At 36.2% G+C, this 25,783-nt stretch overlaps 1 protein-coding gene across 21 annotated transcripts in view; it reads right to left on the bottom strand.

Moving 5' to 3' along the window:
* LOC141132486 (protocadherin gamma-A4-like) overlaps positions 1-25,783 on the bottom strand; it is a 489,967-nt gene that overhangs the window by 224,316 nt on the left and 239,868 nt on the right. The window contains exon 1 of one of the 21 annotated variants that reach the window (XM_073620904.1): positions 22,347-24,951. The exons of 17 other annotated variants lie outside the window; for them this stretch is intronic. In XM_073620904.1, coding sequence (XP_073477005.1) covers positions 22,347-24,818 — 2,472 coding nt within the window. In that variant the 5' untranslated portion in view covers positions 24,819-24,951. Of the gene's footprint in view, positions 1-4,291; positions 6,645-6,673; positions 6,740-13,824; positions 16,720-22,346; positions 24,952-25,783 lie in introns of those variants that run through there. 3 more of the 21 variants (XM_073620906.1, XM_073620946.1, XM_073620932.1) reach the window with 3 other exon arrangements.

Here is a 25,783-nt window from a genome sequence, read left to right as displayed (position 1 = left end):
TGACAATCTGGTATACTTCAATGTACAGCCTATAAGACTGTATGCTAGTACAGTTGGTTAGATGCTTCACAGTTTGTAGAATAGGTAATAGGTAATTATAGCAGGAGTTAAACAAAAATAAATTCTATAAGTATGTTGTATCTAAACATTAGTAATTAAATATTGCTTTAAAACCAGTACATTGCATGAATGCTTTTGAGTAAAGCCATGTCTAGTTACATGTTTCCTGGGCAGCATTAGCTGAATACTCACTACAAATAATTTGTACTCAAGAAAAGTTACTCCTGTGTCACCCCACCTACTGGCAAGAATCACTAACCCCTCTGCTGATGAAGCACTAAAACTTACACAGCACTATCCATGGATAGCTTTTCTGGTTCAGATTGGGTGTTACTTTAAAAACCAAGTAGGTGAGACATTCTGTTGCAAGCTCACTAAGTCACTTTAAGGCCCGGTTCACATGTATGTGGCTCTGCATGCCGTGGTAGCACGAGCAGCCTATTGTGCCTGAGTTTTCTGCAAGGAAAAGGTTTCTGCACCTTTTATAAAATATGGCCACACGGAAATCACACAGTGTTTTTGCACCATGCATTTTTGTATGCAGAAAACAGCACAGCGTGTTTCAGTGCATAGGGGTGCCATTAAGCGTTAAAAGGCACCCTTGCACATTTTCTGTGCAGCACTGCCTTTTGTGTATGGCTGCATGTGGGTGTGGGAATGCGTGTGATTTACACGCACACCCACATTTATGTGAGCGTAGCTTAACTGTACTCTGCAAAGCACGCAATAAACAAAAAAGTTACAAAGCATACTTTTTTCCAACACACTATTTTATCAGATATATCATCACTTTCTTGCTAATACAAAAATAAATATACTTTCATTTATGATGGACAAGGCATTTCACTTTGCCTACTACTTTCTGTCTTTTTTTCCTTCAGAAAATCTCAGGAATTTGCAAAATCAAATATCCGCCATGCAAAAACTAAATAAGAATGGTACTGTAGAACACCCTACAAAAAAGACTACTCTTGAAAATATCTGCTGCCCGCAAAAGATCACCTGGATATACCACAAAAGAAAATGTGTATTTGAAATTACAATGTTAGAGTCCAGACTTCAACCCTACTCAGATACCAATCAGATTCACCAATTTCCCTTTGGGATTAATAAAGTATTCTGTTTTCTGTATGCTGTATTCTGTATATTTGTGCATAACTCAAAGAGAGCATTTCTGCAAGAAATCCCAGCCCAACACAATTTACTGAAACAGTTTTTAAGTAGGAATGGTCTTAGGAATGGTCCTCCTAACCATTTTAAAAGTCTACTCAGTAGCTAAGGGACACTAAGGTTCTACTAGGTACTCTTCTTTTCCAGATGTTAATGTTTAACCAGTATAGATATTATCATTGTGGGTGCGTAGTTTAAAGCTGAACTCCATCTTTTGTCATGCTTTACATACTTTGGACCAGCTCGGCACATACAAACGATGTCCCTCACTAACATGTGAGGCAGCTGGATGTGTGGTATGAACTGTATGTAGCTGCGGCTACATACAGAATACCGCACTGTGCTCTGGGTTTGAGTGAGACTTCTAGTCTCATACCTGGAACACAGTAGAGTCTCTTACAGTGGCCTACAGCCAATCAGAAAAAGCAATGTATTCTATCACTGCCACAAAGCTTCCTCTGGTTGACAGTCAGAGAGGCAGGCTGATGATCTCTGACAATCTCTGACTCAGCCAATCAGAGGAAGCATTGTATTCATTAAAAGAATACATGGCTGCCCGCCGCTGTGATAGCCGCAGCTGCATACAGTTTATACTTCACACCCAGCGGCCTCACATGTTAGTGAGGGACATAGTTCATTTGTAAAGTATGTCAAAAGATGGCTTTGAGCTTTAAACTGATTGTGTATGTCTATTATTATTATTATTATTATTATGGAGCTGGAGATCAGACAGCATTTTAGAAGCATTTTATGAAAAAATCTGGTAATTTCAAAGGATTTTTATATAAAAAGATAGATAGATAGATAGATAGATAGATAGATAGATAGATAGATAGCAAGTGTACCAGACACATAACCAGGGGTAATAATAAACTTGCTTGTAAGAAAAATGAAATATATAAAAACTTAAAACACAATATCAAATTACCTTTTTTCCACATACTTACTCCACATATCTAAATAGTCATAATTTCTTACAAACATGTAGTTATTATCAAATTTCCTGAAGTCGCAAATCGGGTTGTATGTTACTTCTACCAGACAAGTTCATACCGTCACGTTGCTTTGCATTGCGATGTGTTAGATGAAAAAAAAATCGTGCTTGCAGTACTTTTTACAGCATAATGCAATCCTCCACCTTGCACTGTGCTGTGTCCAATAAAATGTAATGAAATATTACATTGTATTATTTCAACAATGTTTTTTTAAAAGAAAAAAAGGTAAATACTGACATGCACTAAGATTGGTGCAATTGGCACTGTTGTCATCCTACCACACACTAGAGACTGTGTTTAGCACAGCTGCTGATGTGAGTAGACCTTTAAATACAGTACACAAATGTGTATTTACTATTCATAATCACAGAAAAAAAAATTACACCTAAGTACAATTATCAGTCACTAAATTACTTTTATTGGCCAGCAGATGTTATAAGTATTTATTTTTCTTTCAAAAATCAATAAAATACCTACAATTACATCACGGGCTACAGTCTGTATCACATTTAATACTGGTCTTTTATTCACTTAGACAATTTCAGCAAATCAACATATGTGCAAAGCAAAAATAAAACAGTTGTCCCAGCAAATTAGCCAATTTTGAAGGTCATGGGGTAACATTCTAAACCCCTGGTTCTTAAAGCAAGGGCGGAACCACCAACTCCTCTGCATTTACTCCACAAAAATTGAGGTAAAGCCCGCACTGTAGTTCCTCGTCTTAGTTGATAATCATATAATTTTCATTAATATAGGAGCATTACAGCAGCTGTGTTAAGCCTTTCATCATGCTATGAGTTTCCTTGTGGTTAACAAAACACTGTGCATTGCCCAAACAGGGCAAAGTGCCAGCGTCTCTTATATGCACCCATGGTCCGACACCCCATACTCATTTTCTTGCACATTCTACTTCCAGAGACACAAGAAGATGAAAGTGGAAGCCTCCCTAAAATGTAGAGGAATCCTTCCTTTGACAGTTCTCAGCAGAACAAGCATCTCCATTGGAAGATGTGTCTTTGTCTTGATCCAGTGAAAGCCTGGAGTCTTTTATTTCCCTGTATTGTCTCTCAGTGACAATGGTCACCTGACCAAATTGCGAGCGTTACTTTTCCCAGACACAGCATTAAAAAAAAGGTTACATAGGTTTTAACTCATCCACCTGTATCCAAAAGTACAGAATCAATTTTTATACCATGTGAATAAAAACTATAATGTGGTGTAGTGCCCTAAATTTAAACTAAATATTTAAGTGACATACCGTATAATCCATGAGTATATGAACAATGCAAGATTATCACTAATCAATATATTATATAAATACCTTCATATACTGCAAAAAAACATGCTCCTGTATATCATACATCTGCAAATATCCCCATGCAAACCTTAAAATAAATTGCTGTGTGAATATAATGTATGTAGTGCTAAATACCAAAAAAAAAAAAGAAAGCATGAATACCAAGGTACCAAAACCTTAAGAAAAAGATAGTCCTCTTTCATAAAATATGCCAAGTCCACAAAATGCTGTAATTTACATAAAAAAAAAAAAACGCTTTATTAATTTGTGTGCATTACAGTACTTTGTGGACTTGGCATGTATTATGAATGAGGACTAATTCACTTCTTAAGGTTTTTGAACCTTAGAATTTATGTTTTTTATTTGATATTTTGCACTGCGTATATTATATTCACACAGCAATATATTTTAAAGTTCATGTGGGGATATTTGCACATGTAAGGTATATAGGGATATGTTTATGCATATGAAGATATTTATATATTATATTGATTAGCGCTTCACTTTTATTGTTTATATATCCAAATGGTGATTCCAAGTGCTGAAAAACGTACTTAAGGACAAGCACTTGCCTAAACTAAAATATACTAGCCAGGTCACACACTCAAACTTAATTTTTGTTATACCAAGATAATTTGTTAGGCAACTGTTAGGTCACTTATTCCAAATGTGACAAGTGAGACAAAATATAGATATATTGCTATTTCTCTAGAGTATTATAAAATGTGAGTTTCCTAGGAGTCAGCACTTAAAGTTTTCAAAAACTCACCTGAATTTGACTGCTAGTTGGTAAAGCCGTCTTTAAACTTTCATTTCCAAGACCTGAATCATCAGCATCAATAAGATTATCCACTGGGACATTTTGATTAGTTTTCACGTATGTAAAGTCACTTTCCCCAGAATCCAAAGCCACACAAACATTGTAAGAGTAGGGAAGTGTTAGTGTTCCACTGGCATATTGAGACAACATCCTAGGATCAACTTGAGGATATAAATTTGAACTGACCGGCCCATATACTGGGAATGGTTTCGACTTCCTACATTTAGATATAACAGCCAACATGACAGTTATGATAAATAGCAAAGAAATGACTGCTAGGGCAATTACCAAGTACAGCTGCAGATTGGACTGAGTCTCTTCATCAAGGAAGTGATTGACAAATTTAGGGGCTACCTGTTGGAAATTATCTGCAACAACAAGAGTGATGGTAACTGTAGCAGAGAGAGATGGAATCCCATTGTCCCTTACCATCACTACAAACTTGTGATTCAGTACATCTTTCTCTTCAAAAACATGTTGTGTTCGAATTTCTCCTGTATGTTCATCAATGGTAAAGTAAAATGGTTCAGATACTTGTGTGAAATGATACGAGAGCCAAGCATTATGTCCAGAGTCTGCATCCACTGCAACCACCTTTGTTATTAATGATCCAGGCTCAGCACCAAAAGGGACCATCTCAAACCCCACTGATGCTCCACTCTCTGGGGATGGGTATAAGAGTTTTGGTGCATTGTCATTCTGATCTAGTACTTTAATAATCAATGTTGTGTTGCTGCTGAGAGATGGGTGTCCATTGTCCCTAGCTGTCACTTCTATTGAAAACTCCTTGTGCTGCTCATAATCAAATGATCTCTGGGCATAGATAACTCCAGTCTCTATATTAAGAGAAAAATAGGAAGTTATAGGCAAATCTTGTGTATTTATGTTGAAAATGGAATAAATAATTTTTGCATTGTCTCCAGTATCATCATCGAAAGCCTGTATACTGTATATTGAGGCTCCTGGTAAATTGTTTTCTTGTACATAAGCAACATAAGTAGATTTCATAAACAGTGGTGGATTATCATTAACATCTGATATTTCCAGTATCATAGTTTTCTGACTGGAAAGTGAAGGAGATCCTCTGTCTGTAGCTATGATTTTGATGTTATAATTAGACACTTTCTCTCGATCCATATAACGTGTGGTCACAATTGTATAAAAACTGTCGGATGACAAAATTAGATTAAAATGCGTTTCCTGTGTAAGCTTACAGTCCACTTCTCCATTTTCTAATGAATCTTTATCATGGACTCTGATTAGCGCTATCACTGTTCCAGGTGCAGTATCCTCAGGAATGGGTGAAGAAAAGGATTTGATGGATATTTCTGGAGCATTGTCATTCTCATCTATGACATCTATCAATACCTTACAATGGGAAACAAGGCCTCCTCCATCCTTAGCTTGAACAGACAGTTCATAGTTTGTTGCCTCTTCAAAATCTAATTTTTTGTTGATGGTAATGTCTCCACTTTTGGAATGAATGCTAAAAAGGCCAGATGGATGAACATTTCCTGAAGTTTTGCTGAAGGAGTAAGTGATTTGCCCATTTGTACCAGCATCTCTGTCCATTGCATTTACACTGATTATAGTAGTATTTATCACACTATTCTCATTTACATTAACTTTGTATTCCTCTTGGGAAAATATTGGGAAATTATCATTAACGTCAGTAACAATGATTCGTATTACTGCTGTTCCCGATCTCATGGGATTTCCTCCATCCAGAGCTGTTAAAATCAGTTCATGAACATTTTGTAATTCTTGATCCAGTGATTTCTCTAACACAAGCTCAGGAGATTGAAATCCATTGCTGCTAATCTTCTGATTTAATGTAAAATGTGAATTTTCACTGAGTTTATATGTCTGTACTGAATTAGTACCAATATCCAGATCTTCCGCATTTTGTAATGCAAACCTTGTTCCTGGTGATGCTAGTTCAATAGTTTCTATAGTAAACTTCTCAGGATAAAACACTGGAGGATTGTCATTAACATCCTGAATTTCTATTTTCACTTTAAAAACATTAATTGGATTTTCAACCACAGCATCAAAGGTTAGGAAGCAGGTAGGTGCTGCCCCACACAGTGTCTCTCTATCTATCCTGTCCTTCACATAGAGATTTCCATTATCTACATTCACATAAAAATATTTCTCTGATATATGTGATATAATTTGCAGCTTTCTTGATGAGAGCTGTTTAATATCTAATCCCAGGTCTTTTGCAATATTTGCTATAACAGAGTCTTTTCTCATTTCTTCTACAATGGAATAATTAATCTGACCTGAGACTGAATGACACAACCAGGAAAAAAAGAAGGAAAGAATTACCTGCCATTTTATTTCTTTGTATGTCTGTGAATGTTTCTTCATCTTATCCATGTTCAGCATTTTCCAAAAGTGTCCTTTAGGATATTTCTCATTTGTAATCCACAGAGAAAAAAGTAGGTATTTTTTGTGAAAATAATAAAAAGGCTAAGCTGCTCAGAGAGAATCCAGAAAATGGCTGTGCCTCTTCATAAAGATCTGCAGTGTGTGAATGATGAAAATACCAGTGGATCTCCAGTTCTGTATTCTTCTCCTTATTGGTCAAACAGCGGCGCTCTGAGGTGGAATCGGGGAACTGCAACACTGAAGTGCTTCAGTATACAGTGTTATTTAATCTTTCTGTTTTTTTTTAGTTTTTGCATTGGTACATTTCCAATTGTAGTCAGTTATAATATGACATTCTATATTTTTTGGATTTTTAAGTACAATTAGGTATTAGGGTTTAAATTAAAAATATATAAATGTAGCATAAATAAATTACTTGTATGTTTATGCTTGGAATAGAAATAATGAAGGGCTGAAATGTGAAAAACTTGAGTAAAACATTATGTAACATGTTATAGGTAACAGTGGAATACTAAGCACATGTTTCAAACTTTTATTGAAGTCCAACTCCAATGAAAACTTTTTTGTTAGCTTTTAATTTAATGGGGAAAGTGTGACTTTTTTATTTATTTTTTTTGTTGTCTTAGTCCCGATGGAGAACATTTTACTTCACTTCCTTTGTGAAAGATGGGTGTTAAAAAGGAAATAAAATCACTTTGCTTTATTAGATTTTGGAAGGGTCAGGTCTTCTTTCGGGTTTCCATTGCTGTGTGTGTCTCAGTTGAGAAGATTCAATTTACTTGCTGTGCAGTTACTAGCACAGGAAGTAAGGCAAAATCAACATGAAGGGGGCACAAACAGTAATATAAACCTGGCAGAGGTTACAAGCTTTTTCCACTCTACCTGAACAACAAATCTGTTGGCTTAAGTTAGACTTTAAAATTGGTTTCTTTTTAAAAAAAAAGGCCAAGTTTAGTCAGAATAAAATACACACAATCACCACAAGGGACATTACTTACTAATAAAATGTGTCCCTTCTAGTGTTGGCTCCTGCTTTCCTTGAAACCTGAGCCATTGATCTCCACTCCTGCTGCCCTATTCTATTCATCTAGAGTCCCTGATTATGCCTGCCCTTTCCGCCCAGCTCCTCAATTCATAGAAGTCATATTATAGCATCTGGGAATAAAACAATGATCTATGAATGCCTTTTGACCTTTTTTTTATCTGTCCCTCCTTTGCAAAGGGAGTTGGGGGGGTCAGAGGATGAAGATTTCAAGTAGATCAAGAACCTGCAGCACATGGGACGCATCAGAATAAAGTGGAACTAAAGTCCCTTTAACTGTCCAACATCCTTCGCTGGCATCTTCTACCTGCCTTCTTCCAGGTGCCGGACTACAGCCATCCTCATTGGCTGGTGTGGGATGAAGTCACTCCTGCACATAGGCAGGTGCTGTGTCGGAATGTAAACTGAGCTGTGCTTGTGCAGCTCAGTGTACATTACAAAGAAGACTGTGAGCTGGCAGGTAGGTTTCTTTTATTATATATAATAATATTATTATAAAATAATATCACAATATTTAAATCTGGAACTTTAGATTGGCTTTTATAGTGAATAATGCCCCTTGTGATGATTTATGTTTTTTTCTGTTTTGACCAAACTTGAGCTTTAAGTGTGACAAACCTTAGCCTTGTTACAAGTATGTTCTAGTTTATTCATGATAAAGTTTATATTTACATTTTTTTTATACTTTTCTATTAGCATATTATCTGACGATCAGGTATGCTACAATGCACAACCTATAGAATTGTATTCTAGTGCAACAATTGAGTACATGCTTAACAGTATGTACAATAGGTCATTATTGTAGGAGTTAAAAACATATCTTAACATATTTTAAATCTTAAAGTGATTGTAAAGTCAGAGAGTTTTTTATCTTAATGCATGCTATGCATTAAGATAAAAAGTCTTCTGTGTGCAGCAGCCCCCCTCGGCCCCCCTAATACTTACCTGAGCCCCATCTCTGTCCAGCAATGTCCATCTGAGACTCTTTCTCCTGATTGGCTCCCACTGCTGTCAATCAAAGTCAGTCAGCCAATCAGGAGAGAGAGGGGATGGGGCCAGTTTGGGGATTCGTGTCTGAATAGATTCACGGAGCTGTGACTTGGCTAGTGTGCCCCCATAGCAAGCTGCTTGCTGTGGGGGCACTCGACAAGATGGAGGGGCCAGGAGCACAGAAGAGGGACCTGAGAAAAGGAGGATCTGGGCTGCTCTGTGCAAATCCACTGCACAGGGCAGGTAAGTATAACATGTTTGTTATTTTTATAGAAAAAAACTGATATTTTACAATCACTTTAACGTCAACAATTAAATATTACTTAAAAACCAGCATGTTTCACACATATTGCTGAGTAAAGTCATGTTTAGCTGCATAATTGTCTTGGACAGTAATGTTTTCTAATGATAATTTGTACTCAAGTAAAGTTACTGTGGCACCCCACCACTAGCCCCTCTGTTTTGTTGAGGTATTGAGACTGAGACAGCACTATCCATGAATAGCTTTTCTGGATAGCTTTTCTGGTTCAGGTTAGGTGTTGCTTTGAGCACCAAGTAGGTAAGACAATATGCCACAAGCCCGCCATGTAAAAACATTACCAATAAGTCTTTTCTTCATTTGGGGTAGGTTATTTATATTTACTGTATGTCCCAGTAACCATTGCCTAAAGCTTACTAACTGTATTTTGCAAAGCAAGAAACAATTACAAAAAAAATATATACAAAACATACTTTTTTAACCAACAAACTAATGTATCAGATATATGAAGTTTCTTCAGAATGATGCCATGATTAGATAACTAGGGCCCTTTTCACATTGGCAGCAGTTTCTAGAATTCCCCTTTGAAAAGTGATTTGTCATGGATCACTTTTCAGAGGGAGATAAGGCAGTGGCTTCCAAGCACTTAGGAGCTGATTCTGGTGCCTCCTGCATATGTTTTTTTTTTCAATCCCTATGGGGATTTTGCATTAGAATACTGCACCATAACCATGCCATACCTTTCTAAAGACATAGTAAAATTTTCCTAAACTTTGATGCTTTGATTCACAGCCATGGCATGTGTACATATCCCTTTGGCTGCCACTTGTTGGTGGGTGGTCAGGGAGCAATACAATGTGGACTATCCACCTGTTTTTACCACCCTTCTAGCCACCCATGTGAAAGAGGTCTAACAGTCTAGCTTTCTAAGAAAATAAGAAAACATATACAGTATTTTTGTTTTCATTTTCTTGCTAATACATAGTTATTAGCAAGAAAATGAAAAAAAAAATACTGTATATATTTTTTTATTTCTTATAGTTTCATAGTAGGTAAGGTTGAAGACTATAATTATTTCCCATATCCCTGTATGTTGTGTTTTTTAAGATGCGCTTCCAATACAAACATGTATGGTGGACAAAGCATTGCACTGTTTGTCTACTACTTCCTGTGTTTATTATTCCTTTAGAATCTCACAAACTTGCTAAATCAAATGTCCCTTATGCGAAACTGCAAAACAAGAATGGTATTTATGGAAGGACACCATGAAAGAAGCCATTGCTCTTTAGAAAATTCTGCTGCCTGCAAAAGACTGCCTGGATAAACCACAAAAGAGAATATGTATTTGGAATGGCCATGTCGGAGTCCAGACCGCGACCCCCATTGAGCTACGTTTGCATAACCTGAAGAAGCTGTTTATGCAAGGAAGTCAAGCACTACACAACTAACTGAAACAGTTTTTAAAGTGTATTTACACTTTTGCAGCCAAATTGGGATAATAACTACTATATATTTGTTACATGTTCCTATTTTATAAACACTTTATTTAAAACAATAAAAAAGCTTATATTTTTAGTACTCTGTAGTTGCTTAAACTAGATACCTATTTTCTCCCTATGTAATGTTAAGAACGGGGCTGTGCAATTAGTGTTTAAAATAACTAAACCTGGCTGTACTGTGCTGACATATTTCACTATCAGTTGTAAATTAAATTTTACCATTGTTTGCCACAGAGGTTTGAATTCTGCAATGTATGACAATATGTGGAAACCTATTCTGACCCACTTTGTTTCTCTGAAATTGTTCAGAATAGCTTGGGTTCATATGTATCATCTTGTACCTTAGAAAAACTAGAAAGGTAATAAATATATGTAGTAGGAGTTTCCAAAATTTTACTGCAAAAGTGAGAATACATTTTAAAGAGAAATGGTTCCTCCTAACCATTGTACAAATCTGGCTAGTAGTGAACTTGGTTTCAGCTGAGCTCGGAAGTAAGCTTTCATTCCTGGGCCAACCAGCTCTCAATGTGAAATTAACAGCCCTACAGCTGCACGTTGAGATGCAGGTGACATCATTGACCTAATAGGGCCACATGGCCTCTCCATAGTTAATTGGCCGGGCACTGACAGCTGCCTTCCGACGTTCCACCAAACCCGGAACTGAACCCAAGCTCATCCCTACTGACCAGGTGCTACATTTTTGATGGAAATTATTGCAGCTAAAAAAATGTTTTACCAGTTTAGTTCACCTTTGCCAGATGAAACAACAAAACAATGCATTCCATTTAGATATCATAGATTACAAATGTGTGTGTGTGAGTGGTTTAAAATGATTGTGTTTATCTATTACTATGACTTAGCTGGAGATCAAACAGCATTTTAGGACACATTCATAGTCATTTCAATTGGTTTTATGTGGATGGATAGATAGCAAGACAGCAACTATACATATGTGTATGCGTGTATGGGAAAAAAATATGAAAAACTGAAAATGCCACATACACACTCCAAGTATCTAAACAGTCATAGTAACCTGCAAAAACATTTTTATGATCAAATACACAGTCACACATCTTGGTTGACATGTCTACTTGTATAAATCATTTTAAATGCATTATTTTGTACACAAACATTTATTTACTATTTATAACCACAAAAATAAAATAAAATGACACCTAAATACAATTACCAGTCACCAAACTACATTTATAGGTTAGCAGCAGATGTAATTACATTATTTTTCTATTATAAAAATAAAAAAAATAACTTATACAAAACTAAAACAACTATTACATCACAACACAGCAGGAAGTAAATGGAAGCGTCATTAGAACATAAAGGAATAATTCCAATTTTCAGCAGAACAAGTGTCCACTGTCTACTAGAAGATACTCCTTTTACCTTGCTCCACTGAGAGCCTAAAATGTTGTATTCCCCTGCACTGTCTTTTAGTGATCATGGACACTTAAGCAAATCCAAACCTACAGAATCAATTTTGGTAGCAGTTCCATTTTAAGATTTCCAGTTACCAGTGGAAGCTGGAACTGGGAAGGTAGAATTATCTATTATTGGGAATTGCTACTGGCTTTGACAAAAAGGGCTGGTATATTTTAATCTGATCAGGGTGTAATACATTTACTGATATCATGGGCTTGGAACACGTGTTGCAATATTTACTACATTTAAAGCAGATAGAAATGTCACCATGGCTCTCATGAAAAGCTTAACCCCTTCACGCCTAAGGGTAAAACAAATCTAAATGCCTAAGCTAATTTGCAATTTTAACATATGTTAGTAAAACTGGACCTATCATCACAACTACTTTGTGCATCCAGGTTGATTATACCTTGTTTTTCATAGAACAAATTGGGCTTTTATTTGGTAGTAAATGGTTATGCATATCTCCTGTTTTTTTATTATCAAAGGAAAACTGGCCCAAAATAGTAAAAAAGATTTTTTTTTTACTTAACTGTATATCTTACTTATACACATGTGTATGACAGTTGTTTTTTGTACCCATAGTACAGCCCAGAAGCAATAGTGCGCATTTTGCTTTTTTTTTTTGTAGTCCTACCTATAACACACTGACACTAAGTGACACTAATGCTAATAAAAAATAAAAAATCCGGCTCAAAATACACTGACCCTGACCATTGACCCTGGCCATGACCTTTGACCCAGATCTTGACCCAAACACTAACCCTGGCACTGACCTAGATCAAACCTTGATCTAGGTATTTTTTCTTTATTTTTTTTTTCTTTTCTTTTTTATTATTTCTTTTTTTTTTTTAGTTTAACAAACACTTTTTTCCCCTCTCTGGAAGGAAAGAGAAAGATACATTGTATCTTTCCTCTTCATTCACAGAAAGAGAAAAACACAGGGGCGGGCTTTGCAGTAACCGATCATTGTGGTAGCCAATCAGAGGCTACCACAGTGATCAGGTCACCCAGAATCGGGAGATCCGGGTCCCGCTCTCAGTGAGACACCGATCTCTATGCTGGGAGCATGCTGTGCAGTGTGCTCCCAGTACAAAGAGAGCTACACATATATGCAGCCCCCACGGAAAAAAGCCCACTTCTGCGAGGCCGCATATATGTGCTACGTCAGCTGGAAGGGGTTAAGCTCATTCTTGTTTAAAATAATTCAAAATAACTTTGTAAATACCTTATTTTTCTGTGTTTATTGGCTGTCACATGACCCCAAACACTCAAAGTAATCTGCCTCACTGTGGAAGTAATGGATGGAGAAAGGTGCCAGCATACAGTGAACACTGTTGGAGCTTCCTCCAGAATTACTGTTCATTTGTGTAGGAGGAAGTTTGCATTGTGTTCCTTCATACTGCAATTAGCTATGGAAGGTTTGTGTGCCAAAATGCTGAGGCATTTACACTATACATTTGAAAGGGAATAACATAGCGTTGTTGACCTGACACCAGAAGTGTCTGAATAAACAGATATTTGTCAGGATCAACAGGTAACTGCTATTGAAGAGCAAAGGAAATAACTACTGTACCACTGTCATTTAATTTTGGCTGGAGATACACTTTAAGATTGATATTCCACATGCTATAGTCCTCACATTTTATTACAAAAAAACTCCAATAAGCCTTAACTTTTCTGACCTTTGTCATTTACACTAAATTTTTCTTGTACTGAAAAATTAACAAGATAATTTGTTAGGCAACTGTTAGGTCACCTTTTCCAAATGTGACATGTGAGACAAAATAGAAATATTGCTAGAGTTGGTATTATAAAATGTGAGTTTCCTAGGGGAGACACAACATTTTTAAAAACTCACCTGAATTTGACTGCCAGTTGGTAAAGCCTCCTTTAAACTTTCATTTCCAAGACCTGAATCATCAGCATCAATAAGATTATCCACAGGGACATTTTGATTAGTTTTCATGTATGTAAAGTCACTTTCCCCAGAATCCAAAGCCACACAAACATTGTAAGAGTAGGGAAGTGTTAGTGTTCCACTGGCATATTGAGACAACATCCTAGGATCAACTTGAGGATATAAATTTGAACTGACCGGCCCATATACTGGGAATGGTTTTGACGTCCTACATTTAGATATAACAGCCAACATGACAGTTATGATAAATAGCAAAGAAATGACTGCTAGGGCAATTACCAAGTACAGCTGCAGATTGGACTGCGTCTCTTCATCAGGGAAATTATTGACAAATTTAGGGGCTACCTGTTGGAAATTATCTGCAACAACAAGAGTGATGGTAACTGTAGCAGAGTGAGATGGAATCCCATTGTCCCTTACCATCACCACAACCTTGTGATTTAGTATATCCTTCTCTTGGAAAACATGCTGTGTTCGAATTTCTCCTGTATGTTCATCAATGGAAAAGTAAGATGGTTCAGATACATGTATAAAATGATAAGAGAGCCAAGCATTATGTCCAGAATCTGCATCCACTGCAACCACCTTTGTTATTAATGATCCAGGCTCAGCTCCAAAAGGGACCATCTCAAACCATGCTGATGCTCCACTCTCTGGGGATGGGTATAGGAGTTTTGGTGCATTATCATTCTGATCTATGACTTTGATAGTTATTGTTGTGTTGCTGCTCAGAGATGGGTGTCCATTGTCTTTCGCTGTCACTTCTATTACATACTCATTGTGCTGCTCATAATCAAATGATCTCTGGGCATAGATAACTCCAGTGTCTATATTAAGAGAAAAACAGGAAGACATAGCAGGATCTTTTGTATTTTTGTTTGAAATGGAATAAATTATTTTAGCATTGTCTCCAGCATCATCATCAGAAGCCTGTATACTGTATATTGAGGATCCTGGTGAATTGTTCTCTTGTACATAAGCAACATAAGTAGATTTTACAAACAGTGGTGGATTATCATTAACATCTGATAACTCCAGTTGTATGGTTTTCTGACTGGAAAGTGAAGGAGATCCTCTGTCTGTAGCTACAATTGTGATGTTATAATTAGACACTTTCTCCCGATCCATAGCACTTGTGGTCACAATAGTATAAAAACTGTTAGATGACAAAACTAAATTAAATGGCATTTCTCCTGTGAGCTTACAGTCCACTTCTCCGTTTTCTTCTGCATCTTTATCATGGACTCTGATTAGAGCAATCATTGTTCCAGGTGCAGTATCCTCAGGAATGGGTGAAGTTAATGAGGTGATTGATATTTCTGGAGCATTATCATTTTCATCTATCACTTCTATCAAAACTTTACAATGAGAAACAAGTCCTCCTCCATCCTTCGCTTGAACAGGCAGCTCATAATTTTTTGTCAGTTCATAATCTAAATTACTGTTTGTTTTAATTTCACCAGTTAAGGGATTAATAATAAAAGTTCCTTTATGATATCCTGATGTCTTGCTAAAAGAATATGTAATCTGTCCATTCACATCTTCATCTTTATCCATTGCACTTACAGCAGTTACAATAGTATTGGTTGGGATACTTTCATTTACACTGACTTTATATAGTTGTTCATTGAATACAGGAAAATTATCGTTGACATCTGTAACAATAATTCTTACTAGAGCAGTTCCAGACCTTATTGGACTACCTCCATCTAATGCTGTTAAAATTAATTCATGAGCTTTTAAAGTCTCTCGATCTAAAGGTTTTTCTAATGCAAGTTCTGGAAATTTGCTTCCATCTGGATTCATGCTTTCGGTCAGTAAAAAATGCTGATTATAACTGAGCTGATATGTCTGTACTGAACTGACACCCATATCTGGATCTTCTGCACCTTGTAAAGCAAATTTTGTTCCAGATGGAGTAGATTCTAACATATTTATTGTGAAGGGTTCATGGAAGAACACAGGGGAATTATCATTGATATCTTGAATTTCTATGCTGACACTGAAAACATTGAATGGATTTTCAACCACAGCATCAAAGGTTAGGAAGCAGGTAGCTTCTGCCCCACACAGTGTCTCCCTATCTATCCTGTCCTTCACATAGAGATTCCCATTGTCTAAATTCACATACAAATATTTCTCTGATATATAAGATATTATTTTCAGCTTTCTAAATGAGAGTTGTTTGATATCCAATCCAAGATCATCTGCAATATTTGCTATAACAGAATCTTTTCTCATTTCTTCTACAATGGAATATTGAATCTGACCAGTAACTGAATGACACAGCCAGGAAAATAAAAAGCAAAATATTACTTGCCATCTGATTCCTTTGTATATCTGTGAGTTGTTCTTCATCTTTGCATTTATTTTTAGTATCATACAGAAATATCCTTCAGAGCATTAGACATTTGTAATCCAAAGTAAGGAAGTATGTATAGATCAATCCATATATTTGTGAAGAAAATAAATAATCCTGTGTTATGTGCAGAAGGAATCCAGAAAATGGTTGTGTGCCTCTTCTTACAGATCTGCATGGTTTGTGAATGATGAAAATACCAGTGGATCTCCAGTTCTGCATTTTGCTCCTTATTGGTCAAACAGCGGCGCTCTGAGGCATAAGTGAGGAACTGCAACACTCAAATGTTCCAGTGTACAGTTCTATTTAGTCATCGTATTATTTTATTCCTTTCATTTGTACTTTTAATTTAACCTTTTAGACCATCTATTTAATTTCCAAACTAAATTTAGGTGTTAAACTTTGAATACATTTTAAATGATGGCAAAAATAGCCTAAATACATTTTGCACATATTCAACATATGACATCTAAAAACGAACAGCTTGATGATAATATTATACTGTTTAACTGGTTTAGCAAAGAATAGAATACTATCTGTAAATTCCAAAGCCAACATAAAGTTTTCTTTCTTTTTTTTTTTTTTTTTAAACAAAATAAATGTAAAACTACATATGCCTAAAGCCTGATACACAAGATCAGATTTACCGCAGACAAAGCGGCAGACTTTTGTCCGAAGAGCGTGTGCCTGGATTTTGTCTTGCCTACAAATGGTATACAATTGTCAGCCAATAAACACAAATGTAGTACTAGATGTACTATGAGCCGATAAAGAGGAAGTTCAATTGTCATGCGCCAGCCTTTGTGCTCCTTCTGATAATTTCATGTTAGTAGAAGTTTGGTGAGTGTTGATTAGCGCTTTTCATTTTGCACTTTTCATTTCAATTCACTCTTTTCAGTTAGTTTCTGAATGGCCGTTTGCCAACCAGCCATGTTGCGGAATCGGAGGAGATAACATGTTATTATTGGCCTTGGAGTTATTGCTTTGACCCAAGTCCAGGCCAGGAACAGGAGGAGGAGTTCTTGGACCAAAAATTGGTTGCTTTAATAATCGTGACCAATTATGTCATATGCCTTTGCTGCCAGAGCTCCAGGAGAATAATCTGGATGATTTTCGGTATTATCTCCATATGACGGACCCCTACTTTCACCAACTCTTGGCATTGTTGACCCCCTATATTAAGAAGCAGGATACATGCACGAGGCTTTTATTTTATTTTTTGGTTGACTAATGATTTGATTTGTTATATTTTCTATATTTTTGGATGCATAGAATGCACTTTTTGGTTATGTTTTATTGGCAGATAGCATGTCTAATTGTATTTGTTTTGTTTTTTTAATTCACAATTAAAAGATTGTGTAGAATAATACTTGGCTATGTGTTTTACTTTAAATGACAGTTTGGGAGTAGGCCAGTACATTTTCAAAAATACAATGTAAAATTAACAAGGGACACCAACATAGTTTTATCTTTGAGATTAAAAACTACAGGATAATAGCGCTGTGGTAACTTGGCCAAAAAAAGCAAAGAAAACAAGCATAATAATATTATTCTTGATATCACTAGAAAAATAAAGCCTTTGAAAATACGTTTGGTACATCAGTATCACTAGCAAAGCAGCTTCATTATTATCCCATTAAAGAAGAAGAGAATGTGCTCTGAATTTCGAGATTTCATAATTTGCCGTGTCACAAATGTTAATTCTCCATTACGAGTGCTAGTTTACAAGACCGTCCGCTTCCGGCTTGTCCTTGCTTCTGAGCATGTGTGTTTGTACTTTGGACTTTTGAGTGACGGACTTGTGTACACACGATAGGAAAATCTGACAACAGACCGTTTACTAGCCTGCCATCCAACATTTGTTGGTGGAAAGTTGGGCAACAATTGTCTGATGGAGCATACGAACAGTCGGATTTTAGGCAAACAGTCTGTCATCACACAATTCTCGGACGAAAATCCAGACGAAAATCCGATCGTGTGTACGAGGCTTAAGACATGCTACATAAAATACATCCTACTTCAATGCAGGTTACAGAATCTGAAACTAGTTCAACTGGGTACATACTATACGCTTTGTACGGCTCCTACCGATTTCAAGAGTTTAAGAGAAATGCCTTATAGCAAATGTCTTTTAAAATAAATACTTTAAATCTGATTTAAAAATATTATTCAGTGCAAAAAACACCTACAAACAGAAAATAATTGTAGGTAATAATGTTTATATCTACACACATTTCCAAAGCAGCATAGCCTGGACCTGCAAATAGGCAATTCACATATGGACCGGAAACCACCATCCCTATGCTGATGGTTGAATTACTTATAGTGTTCTCATTCAGCATAGACTTGAACACATAGCAAATAGGGAATTCACAATGGGCAAAAGGATATTATTAGAAAAAAGAAAGTTATTTGCAAACTTTTCCACAGGTAACATTGTCTAATGTCTTTTTACCTTTACTTTGCATGCTAGTTTAATCTTGCAAAACAAGAAACGGAATAACAGATACATATTCTGTACTTACTGACTATTTTACCAGATATATAAAATACTACTTAAAACAATGATGAATAAAAGTGCTGGATAAAATTAAACATATTTATGTATTTCCCCATTCATGTTGACACAGACTTCAATGTGCATTGATGTATTGTGGGCCGTGTTTACATTGCTTTTCTCCCACTTTCATTACTTAATTTTGCTTCTATTACAGCCTAATCTGATAGTCTTTAAAAAACAGTAAAACTAAAAAAGTAGAAATTACAAACAAAAGTGTGACTGTCACTTTGTGCCAGTTGGATACAACAATATAATTCCCTGAGACCAGCAAAAATATGCACTGATGGTCATAGAAGAACTGCAAGAATTAGTAACATAAACGGTATAAATACTTGTAAAAAATGGGAGCAAAGTGCATGCAAACCATAATGGATTTCCCTTATGTATTTACTGTTGGTTTGTTAAATATACAAAGCATTTGTTATATCAACTCAGTAAGTGTTGATCTCATCAGAAATTCAGTGAGCTTGAAACTTCTTGTACTTTCTGCCTCTACTGCACTGATATCTCAAGAAATATTATTAGCCAAGTTTAACTCTGTGAGCTACAGAACACCCCTCATGTTTTGGAGTGGTAGAGGGGTGTTCTATAGTCCCAACACACATTCTGTCTGAGGGTGATAATACTGCTTCTCCACATATGCAATATAGTGAGTGTGTGTTGTCACCCTAGGACAGGAAGTGTTTTACTGACAGGATCACCATGTGAAAATAAAGTGAATGAATCCTGAAAAATTAAACTTAATGGAGCCACCACATCTAAGGATCGATATGCTGCAATCTATGCAATTCTTCTTTTTGGGCTTGAATATGCTGTAATGAAATCTAAAGGTTCAGGTCCCAGGGTGCCCAGACAAGAGGAGAGGGAAACAATATCATGAGGCATCACATCTATAATTATATAAAACTTACTAGAAAATGTAATGTTGGTGCAAACAATCTATAATTATAGTATAATCCTCACTATACAAATATTTGTGGAAATGCATTTTGAAATGTAAAATTAAACAGCTGACGATAATACCACCATAAACTACAATAATAATGTTAAGTCAACTTTGTGGTAAGGTACAGCAGAACAAATATCACCTGTTGGTAAAGACTACACAACTGACCATAATATTAGGTTGCTAATCACCATTATTAAAACAAATGTGGTGTAACGTGAACCCTTTAGTTTATGTTACCCATGAATATTACATTTTTAAATATACATGCATCCTACCCATATACTTTGCTGAATCCTAATACCTGGTTTGTCCAAAAGCCTAATATTAGTCATATTATAGTAATGGCAGCTCATGGTCTATTGATTCATTGAATAATACAAAAGATGTCAAATATTTGTAGAGTTTTAAAAACTGTAATTCTACATTCTTTATAATGTATTAGACTGGTTGCTAGAATGTAGAAATAAACAGTAACCAAAATAGGGCTTGAGGAGTATATATCCACACATGCTTCTGTGCATGGTGGTTAATTTTAATGCTGAATTGTGAAATGTCCAGGATCATGGCAGTAGAAGAAATAAGGTCCTGTGTGTAGTTGGCAGAAGGATAATAAAAAAGTTGGGAATTTTTTCTTAAAGTGGTTGTAAACCTCTGACATGAAATATGAAAAAACATATCCCTCTGTAGTGTGTACTTGTCTCAATTCTGAGCACTAAGTGACATTTCTCTCTGCATTCCCCTGCCTTTTTTCCTCTGCTTCTGACAGGTTTTTCTGACACCAAGAGCTAAAAAGGTGACAGAAGCTGGAGCTTCAGCACACAGCCTGTGATTGACAGCTTCAACACTACTCTGTGTGCTGTGTGAAATGGGTGTGTCCCTTTGCTATAATCAGCTCTCAGAGCTCTTCTCATTGAGCTCTGCAGTGTGTAATTTTAGCCCCCTGTTTTCTGACAGCTCAGACAAGCTGTAAAAATTCTGCACTTTGAACGGATATAGAGGAGAGAGGACTGTAGATAAAAAGGTACAACTTATGTTGGAGGATTTGTTTAATCTCTTTGTATCACCTGAGGCCAGTCACTTCACCGGCTATATTTGAGGGTTTACAACCCCTTAAGTTTGAACTTTGTTTTTGTGTAATCGCTCCGTCTCCTCAGCACATCATTATTTTATAAGTATGAACCAGGACAAAAAGCTTAGGTCTCATAATATAATGCTTCCTTCTGTTTAAGCTATGCTGTAAATTACCATAATGCAATGGAGGGGTAAAACACAAACTTTTCAAGTAGTAGTTTGAAAGATAGCTATCTTCCATTTTCAATATAAGTAGACAAAAGGGTTAACCTTTTTAAAGGCATTCAACATCTCACTGTTCTATAGCAGTGTTCTTTTTTAAAAACAATTCAATGAAATTAAAAAAATAATAACATAGCAACATCGTTTTATAGATCAGTACAAATGTTAAATTTTATTTCCACTGAGCTATTAGAATCAGATGAAAGAAATACAGCTAGAGTGCCTTAGGCCTAATTTATCAAAGTTCATAGAAAAAGAAGAACCTTCTCTGCAACTGATCAAACATTTTTTATCATTTAAAGGATAGGTTCATCTTTTAAAAAAATAATACATGCACATTATTTTGCAGGTAAAAGGATGTGCATTTATTTATTTTTTTTACAGGGTGCCTGGAGGAGTATCAGGCTGCTGCACAGTCTTCCTCCAGCTTTGTGCCTGTACCTGTATACAGGCTTTCAGTATAAAAAGGAGGAAGAATGAATGAACTACAAGTGTACTGATCAGCCCACTCACAGCTCATTTAAACTACAAGTTAATTTACCATGGTGACAGATAGACTTTATTTATTCGCAAATTCCTGTGAATGAATGACAAGGCTGTGTGGACAGAGTCCCACACAGTCACACTGTTTTTAAAATGTGATAGCGAATGCAGGGAGAGAAACCCCCACCTACTGTCAAAATAGAAAAGGGGGGGTAAGGGGAATGAGGGGAACCTGCTGAACATGTGGGTGCAACATGTAACATGTTGGAAAGGTGAACTTAGCCTTTAATAAACAAAGTTGTTGAGGCAATTGAACAGTAAGGAAGGGCCTGATTTATAAGCATATTACACAATATTACCCTACTGTATCATTTTCCAATATAAGTTTAAATTTAATAGCTTCAGTGTAACACAGACAGCTCACACATGAGACAACTTACTGCTTGTTTATAAACAGCTCTGGAATCAACATTTGAACTTAGGTTCCATTCAAACTTGTGCGGCTGCGGTTTCAGCGGTCCAGTGTGGTCCTGTTCACTGGTTCAGGTGCAAATTTTTACCTGAAATTGCACCTGAACTAGACTGAGAAATGCACAGGACTCTTTTTAAAATTGCACCACGGCCACCCTGCACATATGTGAACTGACAGCATTGAGAAGGCTGCCGGTTCATAGGTTATGCGAATTGGATGCGGTTCAAATCACATCTAATTCACATATATGTGAACAGAGACCTAATAAGCACTGCCAGTGTTTTGGAAATCTTAAATTTCGATATAATTACCATACCAAATATTTTAACATTTACCATATACTCACCTGTATGGCACTGTTTGAAGATGTATCCTTACCACTTTCATTTCCAAGTCCTGAATCCTCAGCATCAATAAGATTTTCTACAGGAACTTCTTGTTTAGATTTTACATAAGTAAAGTCATTTTCACATGAATCCAAAGCCACACAAACATTGTAGGAGTAGGGAAGGGTTAAGTTTCCGTCGCTGTACATAGAGAGTATTCTGGGATCAACTGTTGGGTACAAATTTGTACTTAGAGGTCCAAGATATGGAGTAGGTTTTGGATGCTTGCATTTTGAAATGAAGACTAACATTACAGTAATAATAAATAAAAATGAAATGATGGCTAAGGCAATTACTAAATACAACTGCAGATTGGTTTGTGGATCTTCATTGATCTGATTGCTAATTTTAGGAGCCACCTGTTGGAAGTTATCTGCAATAATAAGATTTATTGTAACAGTAGCTGAGAGAGAGGGATCTCCGTTGTCCTTCACCATAACCACAACCTTGTGTTTCAGTACATCTTTTTCCTGAAAATGACGCAATGTTCCGATTTCTCCTGTATATTCATTGATGGTAAAGTAAGATGGTTCAAACATTTGCATGAAATGATAAGAAAGCCAAGCATTGTGCCCCACATCTGCATCCACTGCAACCACCTTTGTTATTAAAGATCCTGGTCCTGAGGAAAAAGGGACCATCTCAAACACAGCTGATCCTCCACTTTCTGGAAGTGGATACAAAATTTTTGGTTCGTTGTCATTGCGATCCACTATTCTGATTATCAGTGTTGAATTGCTGTTTAGCGATGGAGAACCATTGTCTCTGGCATTAAGTTGTACTACAAACTCATTATGCTCTTCATAGTCAAATGATCTCTGAGCATAGAGAACCCCATTCTCCATGTTGACAGAAAAATAGGAAGACACTGGTACTTCACTGTATACTGAATACAAGATTTTAGCATTTTTGCCATCATCAGGATCGAAAGCATGTACTCTGTATATTGAGGCTCCAGGTAAGTTGTTTTCCGGCACATAAATGACATAGGAAGGTTTCATAAAAACAGGTGGGTTGTCATTAACATCAGATATCTCCAGTGTGATTATTCTGCTACTGGAAAGTGTTGGGGATCCACTATCTCTAGCTAAGACTGTAATGCTATAACTAGAAACTTTCTCTCTGTCCAGCTTACTTGAAGTCACAATTCTGTAATAGCTATCAGATGATAATATCAATCTGAAAAGATTTTCTTCAAGAATGCTACTTTCAACTTGACCATTTTCTCCAGAATCTTTATCATGAACTTTAATGAGAGCTACCATTGTTCCAGGTGCTGAATCCTCAGGAATGGGTGAAGATAATGTGTTGATAGATATCTCCGGAGCATTATCATTCTCATCTAACACTTGTATCAATACCTTACAATGAGAAACAAGTCCTCCACCATCTTTAGCTTGCACAGATAGTTCATAATTCCTTGTTTTCTCAAAATCCAAATTTTTGTTTATGTTAATGTCACCGCTTTTGGGATGAATTCTGAAAAGGCCAGAAGAATGGACATTTCCTGATGATTTACTGAATGAATAAGTAATTTGCCCATTTGTACCGGCATCCATGTCATTTGCATTTACCTTGATTATAGTAGTGTTTTCTGCACTATTCTCATTCACACTAACTTTGTAAACCTCTTGGGAAAATATTGGAAAATTATCATTAGCATCAATAACAATAATTCGTATTACAGCCGTCCCAGATCTCACAGGATTTCCTCCATCCAGAGCAGTTAAAATCAGTTCATGAACATTTTGTAATTCTTGATCCAATGATTTCTCCAACACAATCTCAGGAGATTTAAATCCATCACTGCTGATCTTCATGCTTAGTGTAAAGTGTGAATTGTCACTGAGTTTATATGTCTGTACTGAATTAATACCAATATCCAGATCTTCTGCATTTTGTAATGCAAATCTTGTTCCTGGTGATGTTAGTTCAATAGTTTCTATAGTGAACGTCTCAGGATAAAATACTGGAGGATTGTCATTAATGTCCTGAATTTCTATTTTCACTTTGAAAATATTGAAAGAATGTTCAACCACAGCATCAAAGGTTAGGAAACAGGTAGCTTCTGACCCACACAGAGCTTCTCTGTCTATCCTCTCCTTTACATATAGATTTCCATTATTTACATTCACATAAAAATATTTCTCTGAGTCTGATGATACAATTCTCAGCTTTCTGGATGAGTGCTGATTAATATCTAATCCAAGATCCCTGGCAATATTTGCAATAACAGAGTCTTTTGTCATTTCTTCTACAATGGATAGATTAATCTGACCAAAAACTGAATGACATAGGCAGGTAAATAATAAGGGAAATAATACTTGCCACTTCAGTCCTTTATATGTCTTTGGCTTCATCTGATCCATTCTCAACATTTCCAATCTTCCATCAAATGCTTTATATACAGTATATGTAATCCAGTGAGACATGAATAAGGCACTGTTCAATCCCCTTATTATTAGAAAAAAGAAAACATCCAGCACCTTCCTTTGGGAGAATCCAAAAATGGCTGTGCCTCTTCATGCAGCTCTGCAGTGTATGTGAATGATAAAAATACCAGTGGATCTCCAGTTCTGTATTTTTCTGCTTATTGGTCAAACAGCGGCGCTCTGAGGTGTAGTTGAGGAACTGCAAGGCTAACATTTTGTTCAGTAAAACTTATGTTAAGACAATTTTAAGTTTTTAATTTTTAGTCTAACTAAATATCATTCGGAAAATTTTTCATACCTAATGACCTCTTCTGTACTGTAAAACTATCTGGAATTATCTGACTGAAATGCTTTTGTATTAAATAAGGTGTTTATACTCAGAAATACCTAGCTTGTATTTAGATATAATCGGAGGTTTAGGGGATCAGACGAATTTCAAGAATTTCTTAATGTATGTATTGGAAATAATACACAACTGTCCCTATGATTTAATTGATATTAACATATTACAAAATACACATACTTTTAAACTGTTTTGAAATATTGTTTTCAAAATCATGCAAATAACACCTTCCAAAAGAAGAAAGGACTTGTGCGTAATGTAATTTTATTTGTGTAGCGATGTGATCATTTCTTTGTCCATTTTCCAAGTATATACCCCTGTTATGCAGTGTTTGTTTTGCCCTTTTCCAATATGGCTGCTATGCTCTCTCTCTGCATTGAGGATGAGGTCATTAAGAAGAGCAGAGGCATGGCAAGAATTCCTGGGTAAGTTTTGGGGGAGGAGAGAACACATGTTGGAGAGAGCACATGTTGGAGAGAGACCAGTGGATTCCTGCTGAGAGAGACAGACTGTAAGTGCTGCAGCTTCACCTCACTGAGACATACATAGAGACTGTTAATGATTTTATGTTCCTGTTTGGAAAATACCTTATGTTGGATGGTTCACTGAATGTTATTTCTTC

Source organism: Aquarana catesbeiana, linkage group LG03 (assembly GCF_042186555.1).
Source record: "Aquarana catesbeiana isolate 2022-GZ linkage group LG03, ASM4218655v1, whole genome shotgun sequence".
NCBI classification, from domain to species: domain Eukaryota; kingdom Metazoa; phylum Chordata; class Amphibia; order Anura; family Ranidae; genus Aquarana; species Aquarana catesbeiana.
Note: the sequence above shows the minus strand (reverse complement) of the source record. Positions and strands in the feature narration are given on the sequence as shown.